This window comes from Trachemys scripta, chromosome 15 (assembly GCF_013100865.1).
Source record: "Trachemys scripta elegans isolate TJP31775 chromosome 15, CAS_Tse_1.0, whole genome shotgun sequence".
NCBI classification, from domain to species: Eukaryota; Metazoa; Chordata; order Testudines; family Emydidae; genus Trachemys; species Trachemys scripta.
This window is the reverse complement of record NC_048312.1, coordinates 6,745,108-6,763,099: the sequence shown is the minus strand read 5'-3', so window position 1 is coordinate 6,763,099 and position 17,992 is coordinate 6,745,108. Positions and strand designations below refer to the sequence as shown.

At 44.0% G+C, this 17,992-nt stretch overlaps 1 protein-coding gene across 1 annotated transcript in view; it reads left to right on the top strand.

Moving 5' to 3' along the window:
* Positions 1-17,992, top strand: part of SETD1B (SET domain containing 1B, histone lysine methyltransferase) — a 70,929-nt gene that overhangs the window by 45,414 nt on the left and 7,523 nt on the right. The window contains exons 9-16 of the mRNA XM_034790991.1: positions 279-366; positions 3,619-3,836; positions 4,299-4,431; positions 5,057-5,503; positions 7,592-9,151; positions 14,392-14,558; positions 16,124-16,255; positions 17,389-17,508. Coding sequence (XP_034646882.1) covers positions 279-366; positions 3,619-3,836; positions 4,299-4,431; positions 5,057-5,503; positions 7,592-9,151; positions 14,392-14,558; positions 16,124-16,255; positions 17,389-17,508 — 2,865 coding nt within the window. The remainder of the gene's footprint in view (positions 1-278; positions 367-3,618; positions 3,837-4,298; positions 4,432-5,056; positions 5,504-7,591; positions 9,152-14,391; positions 14,559-16,123; positions 16,256-17,388; positions 17,509-17,992) is intronic.

The window sequence follows — 17,992 nt, the reverse complement described above, 5'->3', positions numbered from 1 at the left end:
TAACCTCCAGCATAGACAGCACTATGTTGATAGGAGAGCTCCTGTCGACAAAGCTACTGCCCCTCACAGAGGTGGGTTCATTATGCTGACTGGAGAGCTCTCTCCCCTTGGCATAGAGCATCTTCACCAGCTGCTCTACAGTGATGCAGCTGCAGCACTTCTAGTGTAGACTAGCCCTTAGTTACGCTAGCGAAGTAAAGCAGCTGGGATCTGCGTGGAAAGTTGGTTTCTTCAATTCTCCTACCTTTTTAGAAATGCTAATTCTGTTCTTTGTTCAGGTGAAGAGAAAGGAGCCGCCTGAAGCTGCCTCAGCAGGAGATCAGAAGAGAATCAGGCCCTCCACCTCTGTGGATGATGAAGATGAAGGTTTGAAATCCACATTTAATTGATACACAAGTGTGAATACAAACCATACAAAAACTGAATTCCTTTCAGCTTCTCAGCAGCACATTCCCTCCCAGTTAGACACACATTCAAGAATTTGAGCCAAAATTCAATCGACCTTAAAACTCTGATCAGCTCGGTGACCTGCTCTGGATTGTGCTCCTTTAAATTTACTGTGACCAGGAAATGTAAGATCCAGGGTTAATACATAACTTTACCATATTTTTGTTCCACTGCTGCAGAGCCAGTCAGCCAGCAGAGGGAGCTCAGGTTAGTTTAGCAAGCACATTCCAGAGCTGTGTTTATCTTACCGATATCAAGGCCATTATGGAAGTAAGTAAGAGAGAGCCAATTTGGTTTGGATTTCATTTAAAAAAAAAAAAGTAATTTATTTATGAAATTTGGAAGGGAAAGTCTATTTTAAAATATTTTAACTCCTTTAAAAGTTGACTCCAAACAGTGCAGAGTAAAAATAAGATGATAAATAAAGGTCAGTTGAGGATCTCTTTAAGACTAATGTGCAGTTTACTAGCCCATATAAACTTGATCCTTGATCCTAACAGCTGCTCATGCAGCCAAAGTAAAGAAGAGGATTTATAAATCAAGCTTATTTAAGTAGTTCTAAACATTTAAGAACCAGAATGTACTTTAGAGGTGGCTGTGAGGACAGATGCTTAGTTTCAGTAAACAAAGAATTCCACCACGCAATCTAAAGTTTAAAACAAACGCCCAGTTCTTGATGTGTTCACACCAGTTAATGTGTGATTGGGGGTGGAGGGGTAAAGGAAGGATTCCCTCCAAATATTAATCCTTGGGTTCTTCCTTCCCTATCTGATTAGTGAAGCAACACAAAGTATGTGTGCTGCCCCATATACCAGGTACATAAATGGCCAGTGCTCCAGTGTAACACTGGTCCTTCAAGCACCATTGAGATTACAGTCATCAGCAGCTAAAGGGCTAAATATTTTAAGGCTCTCCAAGCCCCAGGAAGCTTGTATTTAATAAATAAATAATAATAAACCCTAACATAATGAAAAGGGCTTTATCACCTTTACTCTTCCCTTGATAGTAGACCCTATTTTTACCCCTTTACTTCTGCTGGGTCTTATTCTGAAGCACACACCAAAATTTAATCCCTTTCTGAGGATAGCAGCATCTCTCTCTTCTTCAGGAGCAAATCAGGTCAGAACTAGGCAGAATAAACCCCCTAGCTCTAGCGTGAGGACCTTCCTATTGAATAGGAGTTTCGGCAAGACCCTGCCCCACAGAGTGGAGTCACCCAGCAATCCTACAAGCACCACACTCCAAACACAGGCCCTGCTTTTTCTAGACATCGTTTTCTGTTTTTGCTGAATAACAGGGGCTTTGTGCTTGGTTTTAGGGTGCTCTTCCAGTTGCACTCCTGCAAATGCTTGCAATTAAAATATAAGGAACCCAGAGAAGGTTGCTGCTCTCAATGATAGCAGCTTTCCACCCTCCTTTTACAGACCCTTCTGGCTTCCCCTGTACAGAACCCCAAACCCTATGTGTGGCAATGTACTGTTCGTCAGCTGCACCAGCATTTAACCCTATCATTGCTGCCATTTTCCAAATTTCAGACCAAAGTGTGAGAGAAATAAAGTATCTGACTTGCTGTGCCCAAACAAAAAGTGAGAACTGTGTTTTCCTCCGACAAAAGAAAGGTTAGAAGGCTGGTTGTCAGTCTCCAGCCTACAAAGGGTTAACATTATATCCATGCACAAAGGGCCCATTGACCCTCAGGGATTCAATACAGCAGCGTTCAATGAGGAATCAAGTCGATAAGTGGGGTCCGGTTGACAAAATAATGTGGAAGAAAAGTCTGGTTGGGAGTGGGCCATTAAGCAGGTTGATGTTTATTGAGGCTGACTTTTGATTTTTGGTGCCTTTTGGCCCCTTCGATCATGGTACCCTTGTGAATGAAAAAATCCCAGCTCCTGTATTTAACATACAGCTGGTCACGGTGTCCGGGGGGTGGGGGGGGAAGGAATGTCAAAATTCTGGGCTTCCTTCAGGGTTTTGTTTGATGGATGGTGGTACTCCTCTTCCGCTCCTCTCTCGTTGCTGTCCTTGCCACCACCCTCTTTCCCCCGATACACCTTCACAACAGGAAGTGATCTTGGCTTCAGTTACCACCTTCTTGCTGACGACTCTCAGATTTGCTTTTCTTCCCCGACCTGCTTCACTCTCTCCAACCCTGCATCCCACTTTGTCTGGCTGACGTCTCCTCGTGGGTGTCTTGCCACTACACTTAAAATTAGCAGGGCCAAAACTATGCTCTTCCGCCCCCTTCCCTTTTTCTCTCCCCTTCCTCTGACACAGTTGACGGCACCAGCATCCTCCCAGTTACTCAACAAGTCGCTGACGTGAATGCTGCCACTACTCTGGCCTCTCTGAAATCCCACACTCCCAGGTCTTCCATCACATGTCAGGATCCTGCCTTTGTTCTGTATGCGCACTCCTAAAACGCTTGTTCAGGCTCTTGCATTCTCCTATCTTCACTACTGCAGCTGCCTCCTCTCTGTCCTTTGTGCTCCACCTTGTCCTTTCTAAGTCCATTCAGATATCCGCCTGTTCATCACTCTGACCATGTCACTCGTCTCTTTGAATCCCTCTGCTGGCTCCTTCTTCGCCACTGCCCTTTTCTGCCCTTACCTTTAGGGTTCTTTACAACACAGTCCCCTTTCCGCTTACTGCTCCTGTCTCTTATTTGTGTCACCTCACCCAATCTGCTGTGCCGGGTTTGTCAGCTGTGACCACCCATTTCTCCACAAGCGTCTTCTCTCTCTTCCGCGCTGCCACTTACGCATGGAACGTGCCCCAAACCAGTCTATAAAGCCACTCCCCCATCCTCCAATAAATCGCTCCTCAAGACACACTTCTGATGGAAAGCCTGTGATAAATTGCCAGCTCATAATGGCTACGTAAATGGCCACTAGGTATGACGGAGATCCTTAATATTTCTTGTTCGCCCTCCTCATTTCCTCCTTTTATTTGTTACACCCCCTTGTTGTGCCTTGCCTTAAATCAGAATGTAAATTCTTTTGGGTAGGGACTATCTCTTGCATAGCACAGTAGAGTTTTGATCCTGATTGGAACCTTTGACCACTGCTATAATACTATTAATAATAATGTTATGAGATTACCCATGATAGTTGAATCCTTGACATCATGATATTTTGATTATAATTCTCGTCTCTTCTTTCCCCCCATCAGAGTCAGAAAGGGACAGAGACATGTCTGATGTTACTTCAGACCTGTCTAAGAAGGATGCAGAAGCAGTAGGCCTCCGAAGGAGACCAGCAAGACCATTGGAGCTAGACAGTGAGGGGGAGGAAGGAGATGAGACTTCAGGTAAAGAAGAAGAATCCTGTTCTGAAAAGGAAGACGAGCAGGAGGAAGAGGGAGGATTGGTGAAAGCAGCACCTGGCAAGGTATTTTTTCCCCCCGTGCATCACATAATTAAACTGTGGAACTCTCTAACCCCAAGTCTCCAGCTCTAATCACTAGACTACACTTATGAATTAGTGTAGTTAGAGTAGCTTAGATAACATTATATGGGCTACTTTTCCTGAGATTTGATGACATAATTTACTCACCAGCTCAAAACAAATTCCTCTTCCCATCCCCATTGTATACTATTACAAACTTAATGTCTTACAGAGGTGGGCAAACACTGTCTTTTAATTTGCCTTTTATTTGATTTTATTGGGACACAACTTTTGAGAGTCTGCACTGATGCGCATTGAATTGTGCGTCCAGAATTATTGTCTGTTTAGGTTTATTTACTGTTGCTGTGGTATTTGAGATTTTGGTTTATTTATTCAAGCCAATACAGAAAACCAACATATTTTTCTAAAGTTGTCATTAAAATACTAAAATATTTACTGTCAAAGGAGGAAGACGAGGAGGAGGAGGAAGACGAGGAAGAGGAGGAGGAAGATGCTGACGAAGAGGAGGAAGAGGATGAAGATGAAGAAACAGGAGTAGAAACAAGTGAAAAGGAAGATGAGCAGGACTCTGAAGAAGGTATGCAGTCTTACTAGAAACAAAGTAAACTTTAGCTTCTGGTCAGGTCCACATTTTTGTTCCAGTAGAATTGCTCACCTCTAGGCCAATTCTTAAGCTTGTATTCCCGCTTAAGTATCTATAATAGGATTGCTATCCTTGAACTGGTTCTAACTTTGTGCATATTGGAGTTTACAGCACTGGGTTATAACAATAACATCCCACCAAATCAAAAATTGAGAATAAAATTTGATTTTAAAATATACTGTAAATCCCCCATTTGTATCTCCAGCTCGCACCAATTGCCACTTTTAACAGCGCAGAGAATAGTTTCCCCACGTGCTCTCATCCATGCTCACTACCAGGGCACAAGCAGATACCAATGTTTCCCATGCTATCTAGAAGCTCTTCTCTGGGAGCACAGAGCTTCAGAGGAGAACAGTTTTGTTTTATGTCGTTCAAGAAAAAATATTTTCCCACACTGACTTTTCTTCTAAAAGTGAGCTATATTTTTGTCTAAAGAAACCCTTGAAAATCAGGAGGAAATCCCCAAAAAACCCTATCCAGGGGATTAATTTCTGTAGTTTCACATGATTGTTTAATGAGGTCATAAAAGGACAATAATAATAACATCTTATCCTTGCAGAAGATGTAGTGAGTCCCACATCTTCCAAAGCCGAAGTTGAATCATCAGATGAAAGTGAGGACTCCTCAGAATTTGAGTCGAGTTCTGACTCGGATGAGGAGGAGGAAGAGGAGGAGGAGGAGGAGGAGGAGGAAGAGGTGGCGGCTGAAGACCAAGATAGAGAAGCCATGGCTGCTGAAATAGAGCTTGAGTCTGCTAGTCATGAACTAGCAGATGAAGAAAAAGAGACCATCCTGGAGCTGTTTCCAGTGGATGACTATATGGAAGCAACAAGCCTGGCACTAGAGGCACCAGCTATGGCAGTAAAAGAGGAAGAGATGGAAGAAACCAAGCAACGGGAAGATGAAAGTAGTGAAGTGCCAGAGGAATCTACTGCTGCTGAAGGTTTGGTGGTCACGGAGAGAGACCAGGAAGTAAAGCTAATGCCGTCCCCTATAGGTGTAGCAGGTACAGTGTATTAATGTATTTTGTCAACTGTTGCTGTAGTATCAAAGTACAGTATTCTCACAGCATCCAATTGTGCATATTTTCAGTGCCCCTCTTGTCCTTTCCTCCTCCTTATCTCCCCAATAATTGATCGGTCCTGGAGATGGCCTCTCCGGGGAAGGAGGTCTGGATTGAGCTCTTGCTCATCTGGTAAGGTGTTCTGCAGCTGGAGTTCTGCTGCTGAAAATGCTCTGTGCATTGCACCCAAGAGTCTTATCCTAGCCAGTTTAGTGGCAGTGTCCTTCTGGAGCATAACTGTCTTAGGGCATGTCCACACTGTAATAAAAAACCCATGGCACTGAATCTGAGCCCAGGTCAGTGGGCTTTGGCAGGAGGGCTGTAGACTTGCAGTGTGGACATTCAGATTCAGATTGGAACCTGGTCTCTGAGACCCCGCGAAGGGGGTTGGGGGTGGGGTTGTGTTTCAGAGCCCAGGCTCCAGCGTGAGCCTGAACATCTAAACTGCTATTGTTAGCCCCACAGCATGAGCCCGAGGCAGCTGACCCAGGCTCTAAGACTCAGTGCTGAGGGTGTTTTATCACAGTCTAGACATACCCTTAGGGGGTGTGAATGAATAAGTGGCCTATGAGGTACCATAGAATCAATCTATGAGGTGCCTTGTAGATGAGCACTAGGACTCTAAATTTAACAACAGCCAGGAAATGGCTCCTTTAGTGCTTTGGTTCTAAAGGGGCTGTGTGGCTGGGGAATGGAAAGAGACACTTAACAGGGCTTGAGGGGGGTGGAATCGCAGACCTACATTAGGGGTTTTTCACTTAGCTCCCTTGTAAATGAACATTTGTCACAGCATTGACAGGAGAAGGAAATTTGGTCTTCTGGTGTCTTCCTTAAATTCACAGAGTTATATGTTATGTGTGAAGACAACCTCCAGGGGATTTTTTAAAACTGTTATTAAAATAGGAGCGAGGTGGGTAAAGCTTGACAATCTACAGGCGGTGCAAAATGCCACCATGGGGGTGGACTGGATTCTGCTCCCTGCTCAGCCATTTGCTCCTGGGCTGCCATGGGACTCGGAAGCTCTGTGCTGGCCATAGGCTCACCACTTGGGGACAGAGAAGGAACTACTTTCTAGAACAAGCTCTTGGGGAGGAGGGAGAGTCTCTGATACATTCTGGAGACAGCTACATTCTGCCACAGGGAAGGTTGCTCTGATGTAGGGAATCTTCATTAGAGGTGGCATATTAGAATGCAGGAGAAATCTATAGTCTTATCATTGGTGCTTCCTATCAAGACATCCCAATGCAATTGCTCAAGAGTGAAATGAGTCAGACCTCCCTGCAAAGAGCAGTAATCCCAGTTTCACATTTGCTCCTTAGCATAGACCTGGGAGAACGCTCTGACTGGACAGACATTTCCACATTCCTTCCTTTTTCCTCTTGAAAATGTTATTTCAAGCTGCCTCATAGATTGAGTGTTGGTTCCTTTTGGCCCTAGGTCCTACGGAGGTAAATAAAATACGAACAAATGAGAGTGTTACAGCTAGAGCAGCATATACATTGCCTCAGTGATACCAACTGAGTGTATCCACATTTAATTACAGGGGTCTCCCATTTCTTCCATGTTATGTTCAAGAGCATTACGCTTCCACTTTGCTCTGTTGCCATTCTTGCTGGCCCTCCAGTTAATTTACTACCTCCTGGAAAAAAACAAAACTTAAGGACAGCTCAAGGCTTTTACAGCCTACTTACTAACAGCCTTTCCCCAATAATTCACTCATGTTTTTTATGGCAGTAAGAAGCCAGCCAAGTTTTTTGTAAGCAAAGCGTTTTGTAAGCTGGAAACCTTGGTTCTAGCCTCTAGAATAGCTAGTCCCCAAATTAATAGTATGTTTTCTGGTGGTCTATTAGGGATAACTGTGGTCACTTCAGGGTCCTAATTACTCTCCTCTCTACCCTTCCAAAATGGGAAGTGGCAGTTTTTAAAGCCTCCCGGGGATATGAGCTGGTTTTGTAATTGCAGCATCTTTAAAATGCACACGCTGGGAAATGATTAGGAACTGAATGGAGCTCATTCTGTTTTTCTCTCCAGTGGAAGAGTCTGAACTGGATATTGAGCTGAAGCCTAAGGTATTAGAGGGTCCAAAGCCTGAATCTCAAGATGAAGAAGAGAATCTCTGTCTCCCAGCACCAGTGGTATTTGAAGAACCTCTACCCAGTAAGAGTCGCTTCTTCAGTAAGTCTGATGATAGTGACTTAGAAGCCCGAGTTACAGGAAAACTACTATCCACAGCAGAGGAGGAGGAGGAGAGACTGCCTTGGACTCCTGGACGGGACATAGCGGTCCATTCGGATTCTGATACTCCCATACTTCCAGCGCATAAGGTGCCACCCTCTACACTTCCCCTTCCAACAACGCCTAGTAAAGAGGAACCTTTACTCCCTCCAGAAAATTTCCCTGAACAGTTAACTGTGACCAAAACAGCTCTGGAAGAGGAGCTTCCTAGGACTCCAGGGCGGGATATTATGGCCAAGTCTTCACATGGCTTTGCAAAGTCACAGAGTACAGACACTATTCCAGCCACCCCTGGAAGTGATGCTCCTCTTACGGGAAGCAGCTTGACTTTAAGTTCCCCTCAAGTCCCAGGCAGCCCTTTTTCATATCCATCCCAGTCTCCTGGGATTAATAGTGGCATTCCTCGGACTCCTGGGAGGGATTTTAATTTCACGCCAACTTTCCCAGAGCCTGGTGCAACTCTTCCTTGCCTTCTGTCTGGCAAGAAACCATCAGAAGATGAGCCAGAGGAGAAATGTTTTAAAGAACCTCTTAGTGCTTCTCGAACGGTCAGCATGAACAGTGTTCCCTCCCCAATTCCCTTTGCTAGCCCTCCAGAAACTGATTTCCACACAGACATAGATTTGCCACCTGACGAGCCAGTATCTGTAGCAGCCCTGCCATGTGTGCCAGTGGATGGAAAGACATCCATAGAGGAGAGCAAGGTAGCCGTGAAATCCGTTTTGCTCTCCCCAGAAGCGCCTACTGTCTCTCTTCCTCTCCCTCTCCCTCCTACTCCTTCCTCTCTGCCCACCAAAAGGAAACCAGGCCGGCCGAAACGATCACCTCCTTCGGTCCTCTCGTTGGAGGCCTATCCCAGCAAAACTTCAGAACCTCCTCCTGTCCCAGTTGCCTTGACTGAAAGTGCTGTTAGCAAAGAGTTGTTGGGCGGGCATCCTGATGCTTTTTATGGACTGAAAGATCCTGAAGCAGTCACCCTAGACTTCAGGAATGACAGCTTCCACGAGAAGATAACCCCGGAGGCCATAGCAGAGAAACTTCCATTTAAGGAACTAGAGAATCAGTGGAATGAGGACTTCAAAGAAGAGGAGATTCACGTGAAACCTAAAAGACAGTGGCGGAGGCAGAAAAAGACACCTGAGGACATCCCAGTGATTCCTTCCCCTGAATATTCTCCACATCGGCCCCACTTTAGGCCCCGCTCCGAGTTCGAGGAGATGACCATTTTGTATGATATCTGGAATGGAGGAATAGATGAGGAAGATATCAAGTTCATGTGTATCACGTATGATCGCTTGTTACAGCAAGATAATGGTATGGACTGGCTCAACGATACCCTTTGGGTATACCATCCTTATATCCTTTCACACTGAGGTTCTGGATTGAACCTAAAGCATAATGTTTGCCTTGGAAGAGGCAGTGTATTGGTTATTGTTTTAATCATAATTTTCCCCTTATAGGAATAGGTATGGATACAGTCAGTGGGGTAAAATATCCCATCTCTTCTGATTCCATGTAAAACATGGTTTCCTCTTCATTTAAAAATGTTCATGTGACACAGAGTAACAAAAGGTAGGAAATTCAAGGTTCAGGCTGACATTGCATTTTTCATTCTTCATTATTTTTCTCCATTCCAAAGGACATGACTTAAGGGCAGCGTGTTGGCTTAAACTTTTAATCTTCTGCCTTTTTATGGCTTGCGTAATAGCCTTAAAATGCATTTTTTTAATTGATAGAAAATATCCAAAAAGGAGACAAAATTTACTGCACCCCTCACCCCTTTTAGTTTTTGGTATGAAGTCTTTACAAAATCCACTTTATTGAATACCATTTGTCTTCCTCATTTGAAAACTCATTTGCAAAAAATAAATGTTATAAGATTTAAGTAATTGGCATCTACATTAATAGTACTTTACTTGCTAGGGAAGGGGGTAAGAAGAGGAGAACTGGACAGCTGAGGGTAGGGATGATGGTCCTGGAAAGGAAGGTTTTGTGAGTGTGTGTGTGTGTGTGTGTGTGTATGAGGTATTTGGTAATTCGCATAATGGCGATATTTGAGATAAATTCCTTCCATTAACAAATGTTATTCTAACACGGGGTGGGCATACTTTTTGGCCCAAGGGCCACATCTGGGTATGAAAATTGTATGGCAGGCCATGAATGCTCACAAAATTGGGGGTTGGGGTGTGGGAGGGGGTGAGAGCTCTGGGGTGGGGCCAGAAATGAGGAGTTCAGGGTGCGGGAGGGGGCTCTGGGCTGGGCCAGGGGGTTCGGGTGCGGGAGGGGGAGGGGAGGGCTCTGGGGTGGGGCTGGAGATGAGGGGTTGGGGTGCAGGAGGGTGCTCCGGGCTGGGATCGAGGGGTTCAGAGGTGGGAGGGGGATCAGGGTTGGGGCAGGGGGTTGAGGTGCAGGACGGGGTCAGGGGTGCAGGCTCCAGGCAGCACTAACCTCAAGCAGCTCCCAGAAACAGCGGCATGTCCCGCCCTCTGCCTCATACGCAGAGGCACAGCCAGGCGCAGCTCTGCTCGCTGCTCTGTCCACAGGCGCCACCCCTGCAGCTCCCATTGGTCGCAGTTCCTGGCCAATGGGAGCTGCGGGGGTGGCACTTGGGGCGGGGGCAGCGCACGGAGCCCCTTGGCTGCTTCTACACATAGGAGCTAGAGGGGGGACATGCCGCTACTTCTGGGAGCTGTGCGGAGCAGGGCAAGCCCCCAACCCCATTCCCCGGCTGGAGCGCCGGAGCAGGGCAAGCCCTAGACCCACTCCCCGGCGGGAGCTTGAGGGCTGGATTAAAACTTGATTGTAACTTCCCATCAGTGCATCCAATCCTACTTCATTATAAAGTGACTTTATAAAAGTAACTCTACAGAGCTTGGATTTCTAATAACAAGGCATCAAATACAGAGTTGAAGGGCACTTTCACGTCCATTTGTTTTTGCTAATTCATGCACATGTTTATGGACATATGCTTCCAATCAGACAACAGAATTCTACTTCTACACAGATTCCTTCTTCCAGAAGTGCACATAGTCATGTGTAGAACTGCTACTATCTAAATACAGTTGTATGTTAATGCTGCTTTTGAAGTACATTATAAATGTGTACCCGTCGGGAGGATGCTGATGGAGATTTTATTACAAGAAAAGTCATTTTCAAGGTTTATGAAGGCCGTTATGTCTTGATAGAATACTGACAAGTTAAATTATTTTGAAAAAAAAAAAAACTTACCTATGTTAGTACTCCAAGCTGTAGATAGTAAATGAAAATTTGTTAATTTAATCTTTTGTTTGTTTTTTGCGTTCTCAGTTTAGACAATTAAACTATGCTAGTTAGCTACACTTTAGGACCAGTCAGTTTCATTTTTCACCTTTTTTTTTTTTCCCACTAACCCAGTTTGCAAATGCAGAAGATATTTTTTGTTAAAAATAAAAATACTGTTTCTATTACAATTTACGGGGGGGGGGAATCATTCATATATGAAGCTTTTTAGACATAAAATAGTCATGTGTACAGTAACCTGTTTGCAATGGCTATTTCAAATGCTTACTAATCATAGAATCATAGGACTGGAAGGGACCTCGATAGATCATCTAGTCCAGTCCCCCGCACTCATGACAGAACTAAGTATTATCTAGACCATCCCTGACAGGTGTTTGTCTACCTCTTCTTAAAAATCTCCAATGATGGAGATTCCACAACCTCCCTAGGCAATTTATTCCGGTGCTTAACCACCCTGACAGTTCGGAAGTTTTTCCTAATATCCAACCTAAACCTCCCTTGTTGCAATGTTATCATGTCCCCTCTCAGTCTTCTCTTTTCCAGATTAAACAAGCCCAATTTTTTCATTCTTCAATCTAGGTCATGTTTTCTAGACCTTTCATCATTTTTGTTGCTCTTCTCTGGACTTTCTCCAATTTGTCCACATCTTTCCTGAAATGTGGCATCCAGAACTGGACACAATACTCCAGTTGAGGCCTAATCAGCGCAGAGTAGAGCGGAAGAATTACTTCTCGTGTCTTGCTTACAACAATCCTACTACTACATCCCAGAATGATGTTCACTTTTTTTTTTTTTAGGTTTTTTTTTTTTTTTTTGCAACAGCGTTACACTGTTGACTCTCATTTAGCTTGTGGCCCACTATGACTCCCAGATTCCTTTCCACAGTACTCCTTCCTAGGCAGTCATTTCCCGTTTTGTATGTGTGCAACTGATTGTTCCTTCCTCAGTGGAGTACTTTGCATTTGTCCTTATTGAATTTCATCCTATTTACTTCAGCCCATTTCTCCTGTTTGTGCAGATCATTTTGAATTATAATCCTATCCTCCAAAGCACTTGCAACCTCTCCCAGCTTGGTATCATCCGCAAACTTTATAAATGTACCCTCTATATCATTATCTAAATCATTGATGAAGATATTGAACATAACCAGTCCCAGAACTGATCCCTGCTGGACCCCACTCGCTATGCCCTCCAGGATGACTGTGAACCACTGGTAACTACTCTCTGGGAACGGTTTTCCAACCAGTTATGCACCCACCTTATAGTAGCTCCATCTAAGTTGCGTTTCCCTAGTTTGTTTATGAGAAGGTCATGAGAGAGAGAGACAGTATCAAAAGCTTTGCTAAACTCAAGATATACCATGTCTACCGCTTCCCCGCCATCCACAAGGCTTGTTACCCTGTCAAAGAAAGCTATCAGGTTGGTTTGACATGATTTGTTCTTGACAAATCCATGCTGACTGTTACTTATCATCTTATAATTTTCTAGATGTTTGCAAATTTATTACTTAATTATTTGCTCCATTATCTTTCCGGGTACAGAAATTAAGCTGACTGGTCTGTAATTCCCCGAGTTGTCCTTATTTCCCTTTTTATCGATTGGCACTACATTTGCCCTTTTCCAGTCTTCTGGAATCTCTCCCATCTTCCATGACTTTTCAAAGATAATGTTAATGGTTTAGATATCTTCTCAGTCAGCTCCTTGAGCATTCTAGGATGCATTTCATCAGGCCCTGGTGACTTGAAGACATCTAACTTGTTGAAGTAATTTTTAACTTGTTCTTTCCCTATTTTATTATAGTGACAATAAATCCTTGTAGGCGAGGTTTACTGAACTGAAGAGCTTGTTTTAGGGCCATCTGGTGAAAATGAAAATTGGTGTCATAACTGTTTTAATAGTCTTGCAATATGATGTGATATAATAATATTCTGTCCTCCTGTATTGCCTTGACCTAGAACCTCAAAGCACTTAACAAACACTCATGAATCCTTGCCATACCCTTGTATGGGGGGAAAAATCATTATCATTGCAATTGTACAGTTGTGGAAACTGAAGCACAGAGAAGTGAGTTTTGTCACTCAAAGTCAGCTGGGATTGATGGCAGAGCAGAGAATATAATCTTTTGTTCCCGTCCGCAGCTCCAACCACTGCACAGTGCTGTTTTCTATATAGGTCCATATTAGGGAGAGGAAGGGTGTGGGTGAACATTTAATATTATAACCAAACGAGTCTTAAGTTTTGCTTGGCCAATTAGGAGTTCAGAATGGGCTTTGGAATATCTGCCTGGACCTGATTCTGCTCCTGTGAAAGTCTGGGGAGCTGTGCTACTACGGCTAATCAGGAGCTGGATTTGAGAGAGGGAGCGTCTCCTTGCCCTCTCTAGCACTATATCAAGTGATGATTCTTTGCTGCCGTGATACGTTCGTGGTATCTTGACCACAGTCTGAGATGTTGTGAGGAAGTTCTAGAAACACTACAAGTGGGTGGGAAATGTCATTAAAAACATACAGAGCAAACTGCTTAACCAGGTACTCAGGCGGCTGCTGTCTCTCTGTCCATGGTCATGTACTTTGCTGAAGTCACCTCCCGAACAGCCTTTTCTTGACAGATGGGCCCATTCCCCTCTTCCATTTCATTAGATTTCTTCATTATTCTGTGTTTTAATGTATTTTGCTGTCCCAGAGCATGATAGTGACAAATAAAGAAATGTCCGTTTCTCATGTAGGGATGTGGGGTTGCCCTAAAAACTATTTAATTTTCTGAGCTCATGGAAGGTACCAAATTGTTGGCCCTGGAGGCTGAAGTTCTTTCAGTAGCTATTGATCACGTACAGCATGGGGAACAGCAGTGCTAACTTGTCCCACTACCACTCTGCCCCGTCTTTTACTTTGAGGGACCCAACTCTCGGGGTGAGCAATTAGTTTGGTCTTTGTTGCCCGTACAGTCAACTGGCCTCTTTGTGGAGACTGTCAACTAGTGCCAATAGTGATGGTGTCCTTTGTCTACAGGGAAGTAGACTGAGATGCCCAAACTCACTTGACATGGTCACCACGGAACCATTAGATGGAAACCACTTTCATTTGCCGAATCCTAAAACCTGCAAAAAAATGTGCAAACCTTTCCAGTTGCCTGACAGTTAGATTTCCACTTCTCTAGCAGCTTGTTCTGGCAAATGGTCTTAATTTCCTTCTTTCTTTCTTCTTTTTTTTAAAGTAGCATTGAAATTGTCCACATGGCTGTAAGAACCAAATACCAAGCAGAGTGTTTTGTTGTCTGATTTCCACGTGTAGCTGGGTTTCTCCTTAACTTAGTTCCACCTACTAGCTTTTCTACCCCGAAGAAGAAGAAGCGGGATGATGGCATGCGGGAACATGTTACAGGTTGTGCACGAAGTGAAGGCTATTACAAAATAGATAAGAAAGACAAACTTAAATACCTCAACAATAGTCGTGCATTTGCAGAGGAGCCGCCAGCTGATACACAAGTAAGGAGACTCTCATTGCTGACTGTTTCCTTGTGTTAGCTGGATTTGTCTTGAAATGTGGTGTTAGTAACTCTCCTCTCTGAGATCGAATTAAGCCAGTGCCCCAGTATGGCTTTCCCTGTGGGAAGTATTGCCTTTCAGATGAGAAATAAAACAGAGATCCTATTGATTCAAGGTCATCAAAGGTCCCTGGCTATTTTCTGTAAGAGTGGGGGTGTCTTCCCCCTGTGTCCTGGCCAAATTCCAATATGGGGAAATGCATTCTGCCTACTTAAATGTCCCTGTTGGTAGAGCTATATATGGTGTCCTTCACCTCCTCTCCTAAACTGTTCTGCGTAGTCACTGGTGTTTTCTCAATGGCTGCTGCATTGCACCCCATTGCAGGGGCATTTCCACGGTGGCAGAAGTGAAGCGATACTTATATACATGTATAGTTTGTCATTCTGGAAGTCCTTTGGGGATTGAGGAACCTGTTTTTCAATATAGATCTAAAATACTTTATTGGGGCTGCGTATACCAAGGTATCATGTTGCAGAGCAAGGAGGTATGATAGAGTGATTAGAGGAATGGAAAGATTTGTACATGAAGAGAGACTGAAGACTCATAGACTCTAAGGTCAGAAAGGGACCATCATGATTATCTAATTTGACCTTCTGCACATTGCAGGGCACAGAACCTTTCCCACCCTCTCCTGTAATAGACCCGTTACCTCAGAAACTGCGACTGTTTAGTTAGAGAGGGGAGGTGATAGAGGTAATCAAATTAATCAGTGACATAGAGAAGGCAAATCAAGTGCTCCTATTTACCTTTTCTCATGATGAAAGAACAAGGGGGCATTTCGTGAAATTGAAAGTTATTGAATCTAAAACTGATCAAATGAAATATTCTTTTACACAGAGCATAACTAACCTACTGAAGTAATTTCCAGAAGGTGTCAGTAAGGCCAAGAGTTTAGTGTAGTGTATTCAAGACAGGATTAGATTTTCTATGGATATGAGAAACTCCACAATTATATTAGATAGGATAAAAAAAAATCTCGTTAGAAGGGATATAAGACCTCGTGCTGCAAGGGAACAGCCAACCACTGACTGACTAGGATTAGGAAGAAACTTACCTCTAAGAGCAACTTACTCAGTATGTGTCCACTATGAAGATTTTGCACCTTCCTCCAAAGCATCTGGTAGTGGCTACTGTCAGAGACCAGATACTGGGCTACGTAGACCACTGGCAACTGACCAGTTGATCAAGTCTTACAATTTCTGTGTTCTGTGGCAGAGTTGGAAGTAGAACCCAGGAGTCCAGACGCTCTTAACCTGCCTTACCTAGTAGACCATGCTGCAAATATACTGTAGGGAGGAGTTTTTCACTAGCCAGGGCAGACTGTGTTAACTAATCCAATGGTTTCTACTCTGAGTCTGTGCTGAGATATGTACTGCCTGTGTGAGGATGTGCATCAAACTCACTGGCTCAGCTTTCATCTCTCACTTGTCTCTAAGAGATGTACAAATGGGTTGCCCCAGATCTTTTTAAATTGCAACTCCTAAACTGTTCTTCCTCGTTTGCAGGGAATGAGCATCCCTGCCCAACCTCATGCTTCCACCCGGGCTGGCTCTGAGAGGAGGTCAGAGCAACGCAGGCTTCTCTCATCCTTCACTGGTAGCTGTGACAGCGACCTACTCAAATTTAACCAACTGAAGGTACGTCACGCAACCAGATTTTTATTCTGTGAATTGGAGAGCACAGGTCGGGTGCTGGTTAGGAATAAGCTAAGGCAAGGCCAGCTAAAAGCCACAGATCCATGGCAAAACATGTGGTTTATAAATCTAGCTATGATGCCATATATTTCCTTATCACATTAAACTGTGTAGTACTCCATAGCAGTATGTCTGGGAGCAAGAGCTACTTAGTACAATATGTCCAGTGGCTTCAACTGCATGAACAAGGGGGTTGATAATGGGACAAAGAGAGTCCTCTGTAAATTGTGGGGTCCAAACTAGTTCAGGTCAGTAGTAACCAGAAGTAGTTACCATCTGATGGCTGTGTAGCCTGTGTGAAATTAGATGGTGATCTCTGTCCAGTTCCTAGTGGACAGGTATTCACATCACAAAAACCTCCTCCACATTTGGGCACCCTTGTTCATTGTCTCAGTGAAGGTTTGGGAGGGATTTCCACACTGAACTGTCTTCTCACCCTTTAGTAGCACTGTCTCTTCAGAACAGCAGGTAGTTTGAGGTACTTTGGCCTGGGGTATTGACTTTCGGGAGCACTAAATACATTTCAAATTCCAAACAATACAATCGCTAGATCTCTTTGATCTAATGTTCAAATACCTAAATGGAATGGAAAGGAGCAAATCAAAGGGAAACCCATGGGGCAGAGGTCAGTGTATATACCTTGTGGGATTTAACACATGATAGACAGAGACAATAAAACAGGAACCAGACAATCAATGAGCAAATGGAGCTGAGCCCCAGACCAAAAGTGTGTGCTTACTACAACCCATTAGACACTAGTGCAAAGGAGATATAGCCCAAAAGGGCCTGTTCTACCAACTTGCACAAGAACACTCAGTGAATCGGGGCAGGACTGGGAGTAGAACCCAAGAATCAAGACGACGTCTTCCCTTCTCTAACCACTAGACTACACTCCTTTTCAAGCTAACGTGGAGGTAATTAATAGTCTGATTTAACTATAGAGTCAGGTGCCACATGCTGAAAGTCCCACTTGTGGCATGGAACACACTGCAAAGGCTCTTTCGTATGTGCTGTGTACTGTGCGGATTGCTGTTTCATTTTTTGCTCATGATGGTTTGGGGTTGTTTTGTACACAGTTCCGGAAGAAAAAGCTAAAATTCTGCAAGAGTCACATTCATGACTGGGGCCTTTTTGCTATGGAGCCCATTGCAGCTGACGAGATGGTGATTGAATATGTGGGTCAGAACATCAGACAGGTAAGCTGTATTTCCCCATGGGTGACCACAGGACCTTTGCCATGACTCAGTCAGAGTGGAAGACCTCTACTTCATGAAGTGTTGAAAGTCACATGTACCTGTCCTCAGTAGCATCGCTCTTCATACCTACCTGGTTTTATTCATCTTTTCCATCCTGCTTGTAAATTCACAAACACTAAAGATTCCTTGAGGCTTTCAATACCACTCAATGCATAAATCTTGAGTGTTTCTTCTGGTTTTTTGTGTGCATGGGTCGGTTCTTTTGCTCTGTTTCCTCCTGCCTGTTCTCTGGAAACCATTTCAGAGAGTAACATATGCAAGATGAAGTCATTGTGCAGAATCCTATTGATGATATTATGTCACATCTGTGTGGAAATGAGGGTAAGATAAAAAGCAACAGAGGGTCCTGTGGCACCTTTGAGACTAACAGAAGTATTGGGAGCATAAGCTTTCGTGGGTAAGAACCTCACTTCTTGCATCTGAA